The 14,845-nt window shown below is 31.4% G+C and overlaps 2 protein-coding genes across 2 annotated transcripts; both read left to right on the top strand.

Moving 5' to 3' along the window:
* Positions 1–6,631: 6,631 nt before the first annotated feature.
* Positions 6,632–7,871, top strand: LOC114739873 (putative disease resistance RPP13-like protein 1). Its single transcript, XM_028927974.1, has 2 exons — positions 6,632–7,760; positions 7,868–7,871. Exons 1-2 carry the CDS (start codon positions 6,637–6,639, stop codon positions 7,869–7,871), a joined length of 1,128 nt encoding a protein of 375 aa, XP_028783807.1. The 5' UTR covers positions 6,632–6,636.
* A 271-nt stretch (positions 7,872–8,142) lies between these two features.
* Positions 8,143–9,144, top strand: LOC114739877 (putative disease resistance RPP13-like protein 1). The gene is made up of 2 exons (XM_028927978.1): positions 8,143–8,824; positions 8,962–9,144. Coding segments are annotated over exons 1-2 (678 nt in total). The 5' UTR covers positions 8,143–8,148; the 3' UTR covers positions 8,964–9,144.
* The last annotated feature ends 5,701 nt before the right edge of the window (positions 9,145–14,845 follow it).

Genomic DNA, 14,845 nt, shown 5'->3' with positions numbered 1-14,845 from the left:
TAATAAAAATAATTCATGTATGTATAATGACACATATTTAAACAGAGAAAGAAAATATAAGTGCAATAAAAAAAAATAAAAGCATCATTCATTTATTTGATTCATGCTTTTCATATTAATCGTATATAGAATATATATATATATATATATATATAGAATTGACCTATTATGTTTTAAACCATATATATGTGTGCTCAATCTAATTCTTATTATAATAGTTGCTTAATTAATTTAAATAAATAAATAAATAATAAATGTAATATTTTCTTTTTAAAACAACCATGTGTAACAATAGGATCAAATATCATTTTGTTAGTAAATTAGTTTGAACAAATGATAAATTTAAAAGATAAAAGGGATTAAGGATGTTTCATATTTTAAACTAGATCTAGTCATCAACTAATTTTTATACTAGAGATGGGATGAAGTGATATTTTTATACTAGAGTGAAATTATGTTTTCTAATAATTTTTCATATTAGATTTTTTTTTTGGCCTAAGGAGACATGTTTTACAAATTATGTTAATTTGATAATTTCATTTTTTTTGTTTGTATTTTAGATAAATTGGGTTGAATTATTATAATTTTAAATTGATTTATGTGTGTTTAAAATTTATTAAAAAAATAGGCTTCTTAACAGGCCACAGGCCAGGCCAGGCCTATTAAAAGGCCTTTCACAGGCTGCAGGCCAGGCTCAGGCCAACAGGCCTCACCACAGGCCAGGCCTGTTAAGGGTGAAGTCTGGCCTGGCCTGACCTGTTTCCACCCCTAATTGTACCACTATTATTTATGCTTTGGATCTCAAATAATCAATAAGAATAGTTTTATTCTTATTTTGGAATAATATATTGATGAGCCATGCATTATACATTTGAATTGCTTTCATACTTTTTGTTTTGAATTAAAGAAGTAAGTACTAACAGTTTAAAGTTATAAATGAGATCAGTCTTACAACCTTCGAGTTATAATGGAGTTTTTACGCTATTAAGCTACTAGTTCGCTAGCATGAAAACTATCTTTTAATTACTAATTATTTTTAAGCATAAATTAATTAAAAGTGCCTAGCTTTGTAATTTTTAAAGTGAGTGAGCATCTCACAACCCACACCGTTTCATGTTATCAGTAAAGTTTCACGTTGGGTCAAAGTCCGACGCTATCATTTAATTATGTTGGATTCATTATTTTTCCACTAAAATACCATTACTTATGTATTATTCTTTCTCTTAATTATTTAAAAGCATCATTTTTCTTAAAAAAAAATATTAATTATTACTACATTTGATCTTTAATATATGACCTAGTTAACTAATTTAGAGAAATTAAAAAATTTATTAAATTACTTAGTTATTGCATATGTTACATAATCTCTCTAAAATGCTTACGTATATCATTAAATTATATATCAATTTATAAGTGAGATAAATTATTTTTTAAAAATAATAAATATAAATAGAGTAACTTCTTTAATTTTTTAAAATTAGTCAATTGAATTTACATCATTGACCGAAGGTAGGATATAAATAGGGTAGTATCCTGGATCTCGGCACCAAACAATTGGCCAAACGGTGCAGCCCTCACCCCGGCACCACGTTATTAATGAGAATAATTTGCATTTCCTATCCCTAAATACTAAAGTAAAGAGCCCCACCTGTTATGATAATCCTAATATTAGCTGTTAAGCATGATTTGCCATCCCCTTTTCCTAATTAATTACTTAAAGCAAAAGGCCCTGCGTGTTATAATAATCCTAATATTAGTTGCAATTTACATAAATTGTTAAAAAAAAACGTAAATGTGCAATAATTCGATAAAACTCCTTTTAATTTTTGAATTTTAATTTATATATAATAATAAATTCCAAACAAAATAAGTTGTTGCTTGCATTTTTATATTTTGATGATTATGTTGCCTATATTTTTAATACGTAAAAAATAATAAATTGCACAATAAAATAAGTTATTTATTATATTTTTAGCATATACAAGAGCAATAAATGATGAAAAACATTATTAAAATGACATTTTATGAGCGAGACGGTGCGTTAGCGTGAGCATAAACTTTGGAATCAAATATGAAAAAAGAATAAAGCAGGAATTAAAAAGAAAGAGCCGTTGGCTTGTGCTTCCTTTAGCTTTTGGAAAAGTGTTGCCGCACCGAAAGCAAAAAATGGAAAAGCAAGTCAATCGTTATGTCGGATTCCAATTACCCAGTAATTTGCCGAAAGTACCCAAACGGCCACAGGAAGACTTTCGCCTATCCATACGTTACCACCATTCAGGATGTATTTGAATTGATATTGGACAAAACTGACTTCTAATCTAACTGATTTTTATAACTAAAATTAGAGTAAAAATAAATTAATGTAATGTAATTTATATTTAGATAAGTGCTTATAAAAAGTCGGTTAAAAAAGTTAAAAGTTGTTTAGATAATTAAATAGAAAAGTGAGTTCAATTATAAAAATCTATGGGAAAGTGTGAAACTACAGTTTGAAATAAAAAAGTCATATTTTTCTCCGTTAAGTCCAATTGAGATTGAATGTCAGAAATTGATTGGGCTTTTAGCCCCATCCAAGTAACTATTTAGTCCTAAATAAGTCACAAACTGCAATTTCACGTTTTATTATAGACTTTTTTCATTCCAAACAGCAATCCAAATATGCATTCAGTAGTGAAGCATTAACAGCTCTCAGCTGGTGAATATTTTCTGTTAGCTTTAACATCCTTGTCCAGGCATAGGAAATTCTTCCAACAGTAGTTGGAAATTCTTCTGGAAAAGTATAGGTTATGAACGTTAGCCCAAAAACACAAGTTATTATTTATATTCTTATGGTTTATTTCACTGTCTTGAATTATAAATAACAACATGTACTGAGAGGGGAAAAGTTCAAAACAATAAATAAAAACTAGTTGTTTGATGTTATTGTTTTTCTGGATGCTTTTCATGTAATATCTTATTTTTTGTAACTATCATCTGGCGTATTTTACAAATTGCAATGAAGTTGCTAAAGGCTTTTCCCCCATTAATTAATATTGCAATCGCTTGGGATAAAATAAGAATCAAAATTCTCTATCCTCGCTTGTGGTTGGTACTGTTTTTCAAAGGACAAACGAGAAAAAGGAGAATTATTAGAGGCAGGTAAAGGACAAAAACAAGAATGGCTGTTGGAAGATTGGCATAAATTTTGGAATAAAATATGAAAAAAAGAATAAAACAGAAATTAAAAAGATATAGCCGTTGGCTCTTGTCATTACTTTTTTTTTTTTTTGGTAGAAGGCTCTTGTCATTACTTTTGCTTCTTGAGTAGTGTTGCCGCACCGAAAGTGAAAAAAGGGGGAGCAAATCAATGCGAAATCGCTTGTACGGGGTGTGTAGATGAAATTAAAATGATGATTTTAGAACTGATTTTATAGTATACGGAGTACATACATAAAGAAGTTTATCTTGATTTATAAAAAAAATATTTTTAAAAAGTATTTTTCATGGTACCCAAATTGACCAAACACCTCCTGAATCAATTTTCAATTGTGATTTATGAGAATATAAGAATTTTATTTTGACTTCTGTAAAAAAAAATGTTTATAAGTGTTTTTGAACGTGATCTCAAACAAGCCTGCATTTCAATTGTGCAGTAATTTCTCGGAAACACCTGAACAGAGCACTTTCCTCTATCTATGCCTCACCCCTCCAGTGAAGCATTAACACCTCAATTTCTTGTTCTATCTTTGTCTAGTAAAGGAAGCTTGACATATCTTTTATACACACACCCACACGGAGAAATATTCCAAATCAATGATAGTTGGATTAAGTGGGGGAGACTCAATAAAACACATATTACGTTTGAATTTTTAGGGGGAAAAAAAGTATATGTCGGAAAAGCACCCCTCAATTATGGCCCCGTTTGCAATCATGATAGAAATAACTTATAAACACAGCTTGATACAAGTCAAAACAAAACTCATCTCACATACTTATCCGCGTTTCATGAATTATAATTGAAAAAAATACTTATAAGTTATTCTAAATAAGTCCTGTATATTTTGGAATTTCACAACCTCAAAGCCGTCATTTTTTCAGCCTCAGCTATACTTAGAACTTGGGTTTGGCATGAGATTGGATATTAAATTGTTCTAAAAACTATTTTTGATTGTCAAGATTAATAATGCGTAAACACAAGACCTTAAACATGAAAAAGCTTACCAACCTAAAAGAATCATCACATACGCACAGGGTCACAGGCACATGCGTGCGCGTGCACACTTTTTTAAACACAAGTCAGCAGAAAAATTGCAATTCGAAGAGTCCTTAATGAAACTGAAATCTTTTTAATTTTTAAGGAGACAATTTAAAAATGCAAAAGGATCATAAAAAATTGAAAAATTCTGCACCATCGCCTGCGCAATTCGTATCGTTTCTCAACGTGCAAATGAGAAAAGGAGAATTAGAGATCGATAGCGTACAAAAGCAAGAATAGTAGTTGGAAGACTGCATCACTCGAATTCAAGTCTATTACCTGTACATTTTAATATAAGAACTCGTTTAATTTGATTTTTAATTTGATCTTAAATATAAAATCCTAATCTATTTTATCTTTTATATTTATCAATTTTAGCCTCAAATAATTCTCATAATAGTTACATATGTTAAAAAGTTATTGTCAATTGATAATTCAAACACACATAATTAATAATAGTCATTTAAAAAAATTATCTATTCACTAAAAATAATTCATTTAACTAATTTTTTTAATCTTCTCAAATTAATTAATTATCTTATATCAAGAACGGTAGTTCTATCAAGAACCGGAGGTGGTCTTTTATAATTCCAGGATAATTTCCTAAAAGCATCAAAAGTTCCCAACAACCAAGATTCTCATCTATTTTTGGGTCCCAGGCTACGATCCTCTCCTCGATCATTTCTCACTTCCGCCCCTCCTCTCTCTCTTTTTCTTTTCACTGTCGTTGGATCAAAACGTCAATGATTCACATTTAACATTTTATAATAAAAAAATATCATTAGAATTACAGATAAAAATAGATAAATAAATTTGAATTGTTAAAATTTGATCTGAACAATTCATAATTATATGTTATCATAAAGTAGATTTTTCCCCTTATTTTTCGCCACAATTGAACTATTTGGATTGGATTTTAATAGTTTAAATTTTTTTATGTACTTCTTAAATAAAATTATTGTAATATTTATTTTTATAAAATATTAAATATAAACTATTGGAATTTTGGTCCAAACAGTGATAAAGAGAAAAGGAGCGTGGAGGATAGGATCTGAATACTTTCTGTTAGCTTCAACATGGCAGAATTGATAGGAAAATATATGATTTTTTTCCCCAGAAGAAAAGTGTTAGAATAATTTAAAATTTATGTTGACATAATATTTAGTATTTGCCATCATCATAGTTCTAGTATGATGATGAATAAGTAGGATTAAAAACAAGCTGTGCTAAGAGGGGAAAATTGCAAAACGATCAATTAAAAACTAATTGTTTGATGTTATTATTTTTCTGAATGCTTTTCATGTAATATATTATTTTTTACTATCGTCTTGGATATTTTGCAAACTGCAATGAAGTGGCTAAAGGCTTTCCCCCCATTAATTATTGCAATCGCTTGGGATAAAATAAGAATCAAAATTCCCTATCCTCGCTTGTGGTTGGTATCGTTTTTCAAAGGACAAGAAAGAAAAGGAGAATCATTAGACGTGGGTAAGGACAAAAACAAGAATGACTGTTGGAAGACTGGCAAATGGCAAAGTTGAATTTTCAAAAGTCTCCCTGGACAAGCAAGTTCACATGCATCCCTCAAATTCAAGCCTTGTATTTTACAATTTCAGAGTAGTTTCTCAGAACCATCCAAAGTTCTCAACAATCAAAGAAAGACTTTCGCCTATCTATACCTCGCACACTAGTGAAGCATTAACAACTCTTGCTTTCTCGTTCCTCTTTGTCCAGCTTTCTTCCTTTCTTGCTGCTAAATACTTTCTATTAGATTTAACATGGCAGAGTTGGTGGCTGGAGCATTTCTCTCGTCTTTCCTTCAGGTGGCATTTCAGAGATTGGCTTCTCATGACTTTGTTGAATACTTTCGTCGCAGAAAGCTCAATGATAACTTGCTCAAAGAGTTGGATATCACCCTTAATTCTGTGGGCAAAATTGTTGAAGATGCAGAGGAAAGGCAATACAGAGACCATCATGTGAAGAAGTGGCTTGACGAGCTCAAAGATGAAGTCTTTAAGGCTCAAGACTTGCTGGACGACATTGCTACTGAGGCATCACGACAGAAGCTGGATGCTGAATCGCAAAGTACTACTGTTATCCGCAAGGTACGAGGCTTCTTTACTCCTCTTGTTAGTCAAAATCAGTTTGACAAAAAGATAGAGTCGAGGATCAAAGAAGTGCTCAGCAACCTAGAGAATCTTATGAAGCAAAATAAGATATTGGGATTAAGAGAAGGGCCATCTGTTGGTAATCAGTCGGGAGTGATGAGCAGGAAAGTATGGAAAAGATTGCCTTCAACACATTTGATAGATGAATCCGACATATATGGTAGAGATGCTGATAAAGAGAGGATTGTAGAGATTTTATTGTCACAGAACATAGGATGCAGGAATCAATTGCCTATGGATGTGATTGCCGTCACTGGTATGGGCGGGATGGGTAAGACAACCCTTGCACGACTTGTTTATGAAGATCCAAGGATGAAGGATCATTTTCAACATAAAGCTTGGGTGTGTGTTTCTGAAGAGTTTGATGTTGATTGTGTCACAAAAGCAATTCTTCAGTCACTTAGTTGTCCAACTGAAAAAGATTTTCACTCAAATCAGTATAAACTGAAAGAGACATTGATGGGCAAGAGATTCTTTCTCGTTCTTGATGATGTCTGGAATGAGAATTGTCAAATCTGGGAGGTTTTCACAGCTCCTTTGAGACAAGTGGCACCACAGAGTAAGATTCTTATCACAACCCGTAATAAAATGGTAGCAGAAGTTATGTGTTGTGCCTTTACATATCCTTTGAAGCCATTACAAGATGGAGATTGTTGGAATTTATTTGTGAAACATGCATTTAACAACCAACCCGATGCTGTTGGTCCAGATCTTGTACGGATTGGTAAAGAAATCATAAAGAAATCTGGAGGATTGCCTTTAGCAATAAAAACACTGGGAAGTTTGTTGCATATAAAACTCTCTTTTCAGCACTGGAATAAGATTTTGAAAAGTGAGATTTGGGAATTATCAGAAAATGACTGCAATATTGTTCCATCCTTAAGATTGAGTTACCATTATCTACCCTCAAATTTGAAGCGTTGTTTTGCATATTGCTCAATCTTTCCCAAAGATTATGACATAGATAAGAATGTCCTAATCCAATTGTGGATGGCAGATGGTTTAGTATATCCAACTCAAAGAAGTACGAGCCTTGAAGAAACGGGTGATGAAATTTTCAAAGATCTAGAGTCTAGGTCTTTTTTTGAGCCATCAAAAAGAGGGGGCGATTATTTCATCATGCATGATCTTCTTAATGATTTGGCAAAATCTGTGGCAGGAGAGTTTTTTGTGTTGCTCGATGCTGCTCAGACACAAGATATGTCAACGAAGACTTGCTACTTTTCATATATAAGATGCAAAAGTGATAATGTTGACGTTTTTGAGAAAGTTTTAAAATGCCACCAATTACGTAGTTTTATCCTATTTGACAGTCTTGACATTGGCGATGATATAATGTCCAAGCTTTGTCGTCTCAAGTACATACGACAATTATCTTTGAATCGATCTCAAAATCTGATAAAGTTGACAGATGGCATTAGCAATTTAAAGCACCTGTATTATTTGGATCTTTCCTACACTTCAGTTAAGAAGTTGCCAAATTCAATGTGCTTGTTAATTAATTTACAAACGTTGAAATTAAGAGGTTGTGATTGCTTGACTGAGTTGCCATCAAATTTGTACAAACTCATCAACTTGCTTCATCTTGACTTAGAAGACTGTGCCATACAAAAGATGCCAAGATGTATGGGAAAGTTAAATCAGCTCAAAACAATGAATCGATTTGTTGTGGTAAAGAAAGGAGGATCAAATATAAAAGAATTAGGAGCCTTTAACCACTTAAGAGGCTCGCTAACCATCTCAAATATGGAGCACATAAGTGATCCTACAGATATGAGGGAGGCCAATATGAAAGAAAAGAAATTGGATAAATTGACGTTGTGGTATCGGGGAGTTAGTTATAGTCTTGAAGAGGCACAACGCCAGGAGCACATATTGGCAGCAGTTGAGCCAAGTCAGAGTGTGAAAAAGCTCACCGTTGAGGGATACAGAGGTACCAAATTTCCAAAGTGGCTTCTTGGTGTTGCACATTTTCTACCCAATTTAGTGTCTTTATCTCTATCGAGTTGCTTCTACTGTGTGAGCTTGCCACCCTTTGGGCAACTACCTTCCCTCCATAAACTTGAGATTCAAGGATTTGTTGGAATAAAGGTGATAAGTGAAGAGTTCTATGGGAATGGCTCCTTAATTGCTCAACCATTTCCTTCCCTCTTATATTTAATGTTTTTGGATATGAGAGAATGGGAAGAATGGGATGTATGTTATGAAGGTGAAGGTTTCCCATGCCTTGAAGAACTTTATATATATGATTGTCCTAGACTGACAAAGTCTCTGCCTCAACATCTTCCTTGTTTGAAAAAACTAGACATTTCGGGATGTGGGAATTTGGAGGCCACTCTTCCCAAGTCCTCTTCCATGGAAATGCTATCTTTAAGTAATTGTAGGAAGATATCAGTGAAAGACATACCCACATGGAGCATCTCAGATGTGCTTCCACCTCTCCATGACCTATCTTTATGTGATTGTCCAGCAATGGAATCTCTTCCCCAAGGAGGTATGCTTTCCAGCCTACAATGTCTTACAATCGAAGGGTGTTCCAAGCTCATTGCGTGTGGTAGGGATTGGGGTTTGCATGAGTTGTTGTCTTTGAAACAACTTACTATTAGTGATGACGTCATGGAGTGGTTCCCTGAAGAAGAGAGATTGTTGCCGCCCAATCTCCAATCTCTGTCATTCGATTATTGTACCAATTTGAGAAGAATAAACCATAGGGGTCTTGTGCACCTCCATTCTCTCACTTCCTTATCATTTTACAGTTGCTCTCGCATGAGTTTTGAAGGCATGCCACAACATGGTTTACCTGCATCCCTTTCTCACTTACGAATTCTTGATTCCCTGTTGTTGAAGGAGAGGTGTGAAAAGGAGAAAGGACCAGATTGGCCTAAAATTGCTCATATCCCTGATATAATCATTTTTTGACAACAAAAGACTCTCTAAAAGGTACTTCCTCTATACTTATTCATAACAAATGTGGAGCTTAAGTTACATACAAATACGTTCCTCTATGGCATGTCAATATGCGCACACACACACCATATACATTCATATTCATGTTGTATGTCTCATTCTGCCCTGTATGTGCTTGATTTAGAAGAGACCGAAAATATCATGAATTCTTTCCAACTATAATTGCTATGTACATAAAAGGTTAATTAATGATTAAGAATTGGAATGCCCCAAACGATTGCTTAAAGCATTGCAAGGGGCCTTGAAAATATACATAGCTCAAGAATAATATGATTAATTTTAAAAGAGAAATTTAGGAAAAAATCTCCTATAAAAAGTTTTTATTGATGCGAAGGACCTAATTGTCATAATAGTATCAACATTGTATACTGATACTTTTTGTGTATACAAATTTATGGTCCTTCTCACCAATAAAATTAATCAAAACTAAATTAAGACCAGAAATTGAAAACTATTTATATTAACACACTTTATTGTATGTGCGTGTGTAGGTCCGTAGGATTTGTGCCAAAAAATAAGAGGACAGGTTGGAGAATATGCCAGTAACTACAGGAACCATGGACACTGCAACGCATCATGTGGTTTCAGAAAGTGTTGTGTTTGCTGTCAGGAACCTCCTGCTTCTTCTTCTTCTTCTTCTCCACGTCACTTTAATTAATTTAAATAATTACTTCTCTCTTGCTTGATCCATATTTGTACTACTTTTGGGTTCTGAATCTGAAATAAATATGAATAAGAATATTTATATCTCACTGGGAACAAATTATGCAGGTTATTTTTATCTCATGTTTGAATATGGCTCTTTACACACTTTCTTCTGTTAGTCCAAAATGAAATATTTACATGACATGATGGTTAATTATAAGCTTAACTTGGAAGATAAAGCATATAAGATATGTGAAAATATTATTCTTAAAATTTGAATTAGTCAGTGATATTGGATATCAAATTATTCTTAAGAAAATATTTTGATTGTCTAGACTGATGGCACTTATGTCGATAATAATATGTGAAAATACAAAACTATCACCATATAAAAGATTGGGGTACTGGATACACATCGAAAATGATATTACAATGCACATTTATCCATTATATATTTGAATTGCTTTTATAACTTTTTATTTTGAATTAAAGATGAAAGTATTAGCGGCCTAAGGTTATAAATTATGGAGGAAAATGAAGTCCAAAATTAAGGCGCTACCTGAAATACTAAATGAAGCATTGTGGAGGGAAAGAGCAACAAATGTTTTCATTAAAAAGCACTTTATAGCGTCTGCCGATTGAAAGGATCAGCCGCAAAACATATAGAAATTTAAAAGAACTTATGGTGTCAGGCCCAAAAAAGACAGAAGCCATCTTTGGTTTTTTTTTAAACTTTCAGTTGTTTACACTTTTTCTTATTCTCAGGCCCCAAAAAAACCCTTTTTTCTTTTTCGGAAAAATTATGACACCTGTTACAATGCAAATAGGTTTGATAACAATTTTTTTTAAAATAATTTTCATTCACCTATGCCGTCTGGTCCAAAACAAACCAGTCACCATTAGTGTTTAATTTTTTAATGCGCGTAATTTATTGTTCTATTTCAAAATTAACATGTTTTAAAAAATTTTATTAGTTTAAGTGGCAATTTATTTACATCTTATTTAAAATTTTTAAGAGTTAATTTACATGCGTATATATAGTTGATATATTTATGTATGTCACCTGTTGTTATATATAACAGTGGTGATAGAATGATAATCTTATTTACGGCTTCAGTTCTTAACGCAACAAAAGTCATAGATTCTTATTACTTCTGTTTCTTTAATAACAGAAGCAAAATCTTGTAGTCAGACTAACATTTTGTATTAATATTTTTACAACCTCCAGCTTATCGTGGATTTTTTATATCATTAGATTTCAAGGCCATTGATATAAAAACTATTTTTTAATTACTAAATTATTTTTAAGTATAAATTAAGTTAAAGCCGATTGTAATTTTTAAAGTGGATGAGTATCTCAAAATCTATACCATTTTGTGTCATCAAATAGGTAATGGATGGGGTTTAAGCGACCCTACGAAAAAAGGATCACATAATTAAATTAATCATATATAAATAGGGCCCCAAATTTGTAAAATTACTCTCAAAATCTTGAAAAACAATCACTATTTAAAAGACTTCAAAAAATCATACAGGGGGATATATGTAGAAGCAATTCAAAATTTAATTTCCCTATTTAAATTTTCAGGGTGCGTAATTTTGTTATGTTCCGTGCATATAATAGTTGATAAAAATATGCTAAATAATATCACAATGTCACTCGATAAAATAAATAAATAAAAAACTGTCACAATTATACTTCGATGAATTAATAACCAGTTCAAGATTTGTTCATTATTTCTAAAACAAAAACAAAAACAAAAATCAAGTCACAAGTGTGCTTCAAATTCAGCTGTCAATTTCAAGTTGTCTTGTATCAGTTTGAAAAATTCATATTAAAAATTTACAAAATATTGAAAAGATGCACAAATGCCACTTTGAAATTCAACAGTTAATTACATTTGTGATGTGTTGCATTATATTAACCAGCTTTTTTTTTTCTCCTGATGGCAAAAGGAAAAGGTATTTTCTCCAATTAAAATTTTTCAAAGGCTGAAAATGCAAAACTATCCCTATAGAGGGATGAGGTTTTCAAATCTGAAAGAAATTATGTGTGCGCGCGCAAGACATATATGCGCATATGCACACTTTCTTAAATATATGTTTAAAAAATGAGATAAATATATATAATACAGTTTATTAACTAATGAAATTCGTACCATAATACAATTATTTTCCATAGCTCCTGATTACAGGAGTTTTCTTCTCCATGAACATTATGGAGGGAAAAAAAAAAGGAAGGAAAAATTTTGAATCAAGCAAAGACATAAAAATGGATAAATAAGAAAATTTTTTACAACAATATTGAAATTAGTAGACATATAAAACAAAACAATGAAAATTGATTCTCCTTTATATTTATATATATAATAATTATTTTTAATTCATATTAAGTTTAATAGTTAGTTAACAATGTAAAATCAATAAGAACGAGTATTTGGGCTAATCCAAACCAAAATGGGCTTCAGCTTTTTTTCAACCGGCTAACTGAAAAGCCATGATTATTTGTAGCAACAAAAAAAAAAACAGAGAAAAAGGCATGATTATAAGTTTAGCTTTTCTAAGCTTAGTCCTAAAATTTTCAGCACTTGTTAACCCAAATTACCGACTCTAATTATGAGGACACGCACGCGACAACCAAGCATATCTTACAAGTTTTTAGATCTTAGTATCCATTACCGCAGTAACTAGGTATTTAATTAAATTTATCAGATACTATTCATCAAAATATGAATCCATTTAATTTATTTTGGAAATCAATCCATTTAATTTACTTCCTGCATATAACATAAACAATATTTTCTGGTGCTGATAGCAAAAAAAAAAAAAATCAAAGAAATGGCTAAAGTTTCATAAAATTTGGTTTGCTTAATGGTCTTCTTCATCATAGCATCAGGTAACTCCCCCCCCCCCAAAAAAAAAACCCTTCTCTGAAAAACGCTTAATAGTTCATGACCTATTAATAGTGCATATTTTTATATATTTTAGGTCATATTTTTTAAGAGATTAGCGGAATTCATAAATATTTCTTACAATGACAAAGCGAAAGGGCCAGTATGTGTGCAATAAAGAGTGGGCTAAAAAAATTTATATACAAGTTTAGATTGAAAATAAATCTTTATAATTTTGAATCATCCGATCATCTCACTCAATGATACAAAGCACATATTATATATATAAATATATAGATTATTTACCCTCCAAAATGAAAATTTACATGATGGTTATATATAAGCTATAATGCATATAAGATTTGGGAAAATACTATTCTTAAAATTTGGATTAAATAATATTGGATATCAAATTATTCTTAAATCAAAACAATGAAAACTGATTCTCCTATATATATATATATGATAATTATTTTTTATTCATGGTAAGTTAAATAATAATTAGTTAACATGCAAAATCAATAAGTACAGGTATTCGGGCCAATCCAAAGCTAAACGGGCTCAACCTTTTTGTTTTTGGCACTTATTTTTGCTAACATGAAAAGCCTGGCTATATGTTAATTTTTGAGAGAATTACAATGGGATCTAAAAAAAAAAAAAAATACCAACAAGTCTTAATAATAAGTAAGAAATTGTCATTTATTATCTGAAACTTGTCATTATAGGTTATTTTATTGTCATTGGGATTTGGAACTTTTTAATAATTATATTTTTTTCTTGAAATTTCCTAGCAATTCCTCCTTAAGCTTAGTCCTAAAATTTTTCTCTTTTTTCACCAACTTAGTCCTAAAATTCTTCAGACTTGTGCGGGTAGCCCAAATAATTAACTCTACTTGAGTACACGCACGTGACGACCAAACATGTCCGAAATGTTGAAAGGCATTATTATTTGTTGCCATAATAACTAAGTATTTAATTTATCATATACTATTCAGAATATGAATCCATTTAATTCATCTTGCAAAACAATCATTTGAAGAATTATATATCCAAATTTATAAAACCATATCTATAATATTTATTTCTTACATGAATTATTAAGAATTCATTGTAAGAAATATATTATTTCCATCCATTTCATCTTGCTTTCGCATATATATTTCAAGCCATTTTTCTTCCTACAAATCACAAAAATAATATTTTCTGGTGCTGATAGCCCAAAAAAAAAAATTTAGATTGACATTACTTATGAGTTATACCATGACTTTTACTTGGTCTATCTACTTATCTTTTAGAGAGAATACAATGAGATCCTGAAGAAAAAAAATAATTATTAAAAAGTCCTACTAACAATTTAAGCAGTTTGTAATAACAAGTTTCAGAGTAGAAAATAACAATTTCTGAAACTTGGTTTGTAATTATTTTTCTTCTTTAAGAACTCATTATAATTCTTCCTATCTTTTAGAGACAAATTTAGCATTTCCTCAAAAAATTACTTTACGTTTTACAAGATAACATCCTCTTACGTATTTATCACCTACAATACAAAATTACCTAAAATAATCTAAACATCCAATAAGTATTTCTCCTCTTGAACCTCACCATGAGCTGTAATTCCATTGGTTGTTGCAGGAAGAACATTTGCTTGGTGGTGGCCTGCTTCACATACAGATCAACCACGAAGGTTCTTTGAACCTTTGAAGCAAGGTGAACTTCAACCTCGTTAATTTAAGTCAATAAGTACATGTATTGGGCTAATTCAAACCTAAATGGGCTTAACCTTTTTTGGGCACCTATTTAGGCTAACTTAAAAGCCCTCGTCCTAAAATATTTGGCACTTGTTAACCCAAATCATTGGCTCTAATTTTTCAAAGACACACGAACAACCGAGCACATCCTAAAAGGCATTTAATTATGTTTATTAGATACTATTCATCAAA

This window comes from Neltuma alba, unplaced genomic scaffold (genome assembly GCF_004799145.2).
Source record: "Neltuma alba isolate B1F8T4 unplaced genomic scaffold, ASM479914v2 tig00002945_pilon, whole genome shotgun sequence".
Taxonomy (NCBI): domain Eukaryota; kingdom Viridiplantae; phylum Streptophyta; class Magnoliopsida; order Fabales; family Fabaceae; genus Neltuma; species Neltuma alba.
Note: the sequence above shows the minus strand (reverse complement) of the source record. Positions and strands in the feature narration are given on the sequence as shown.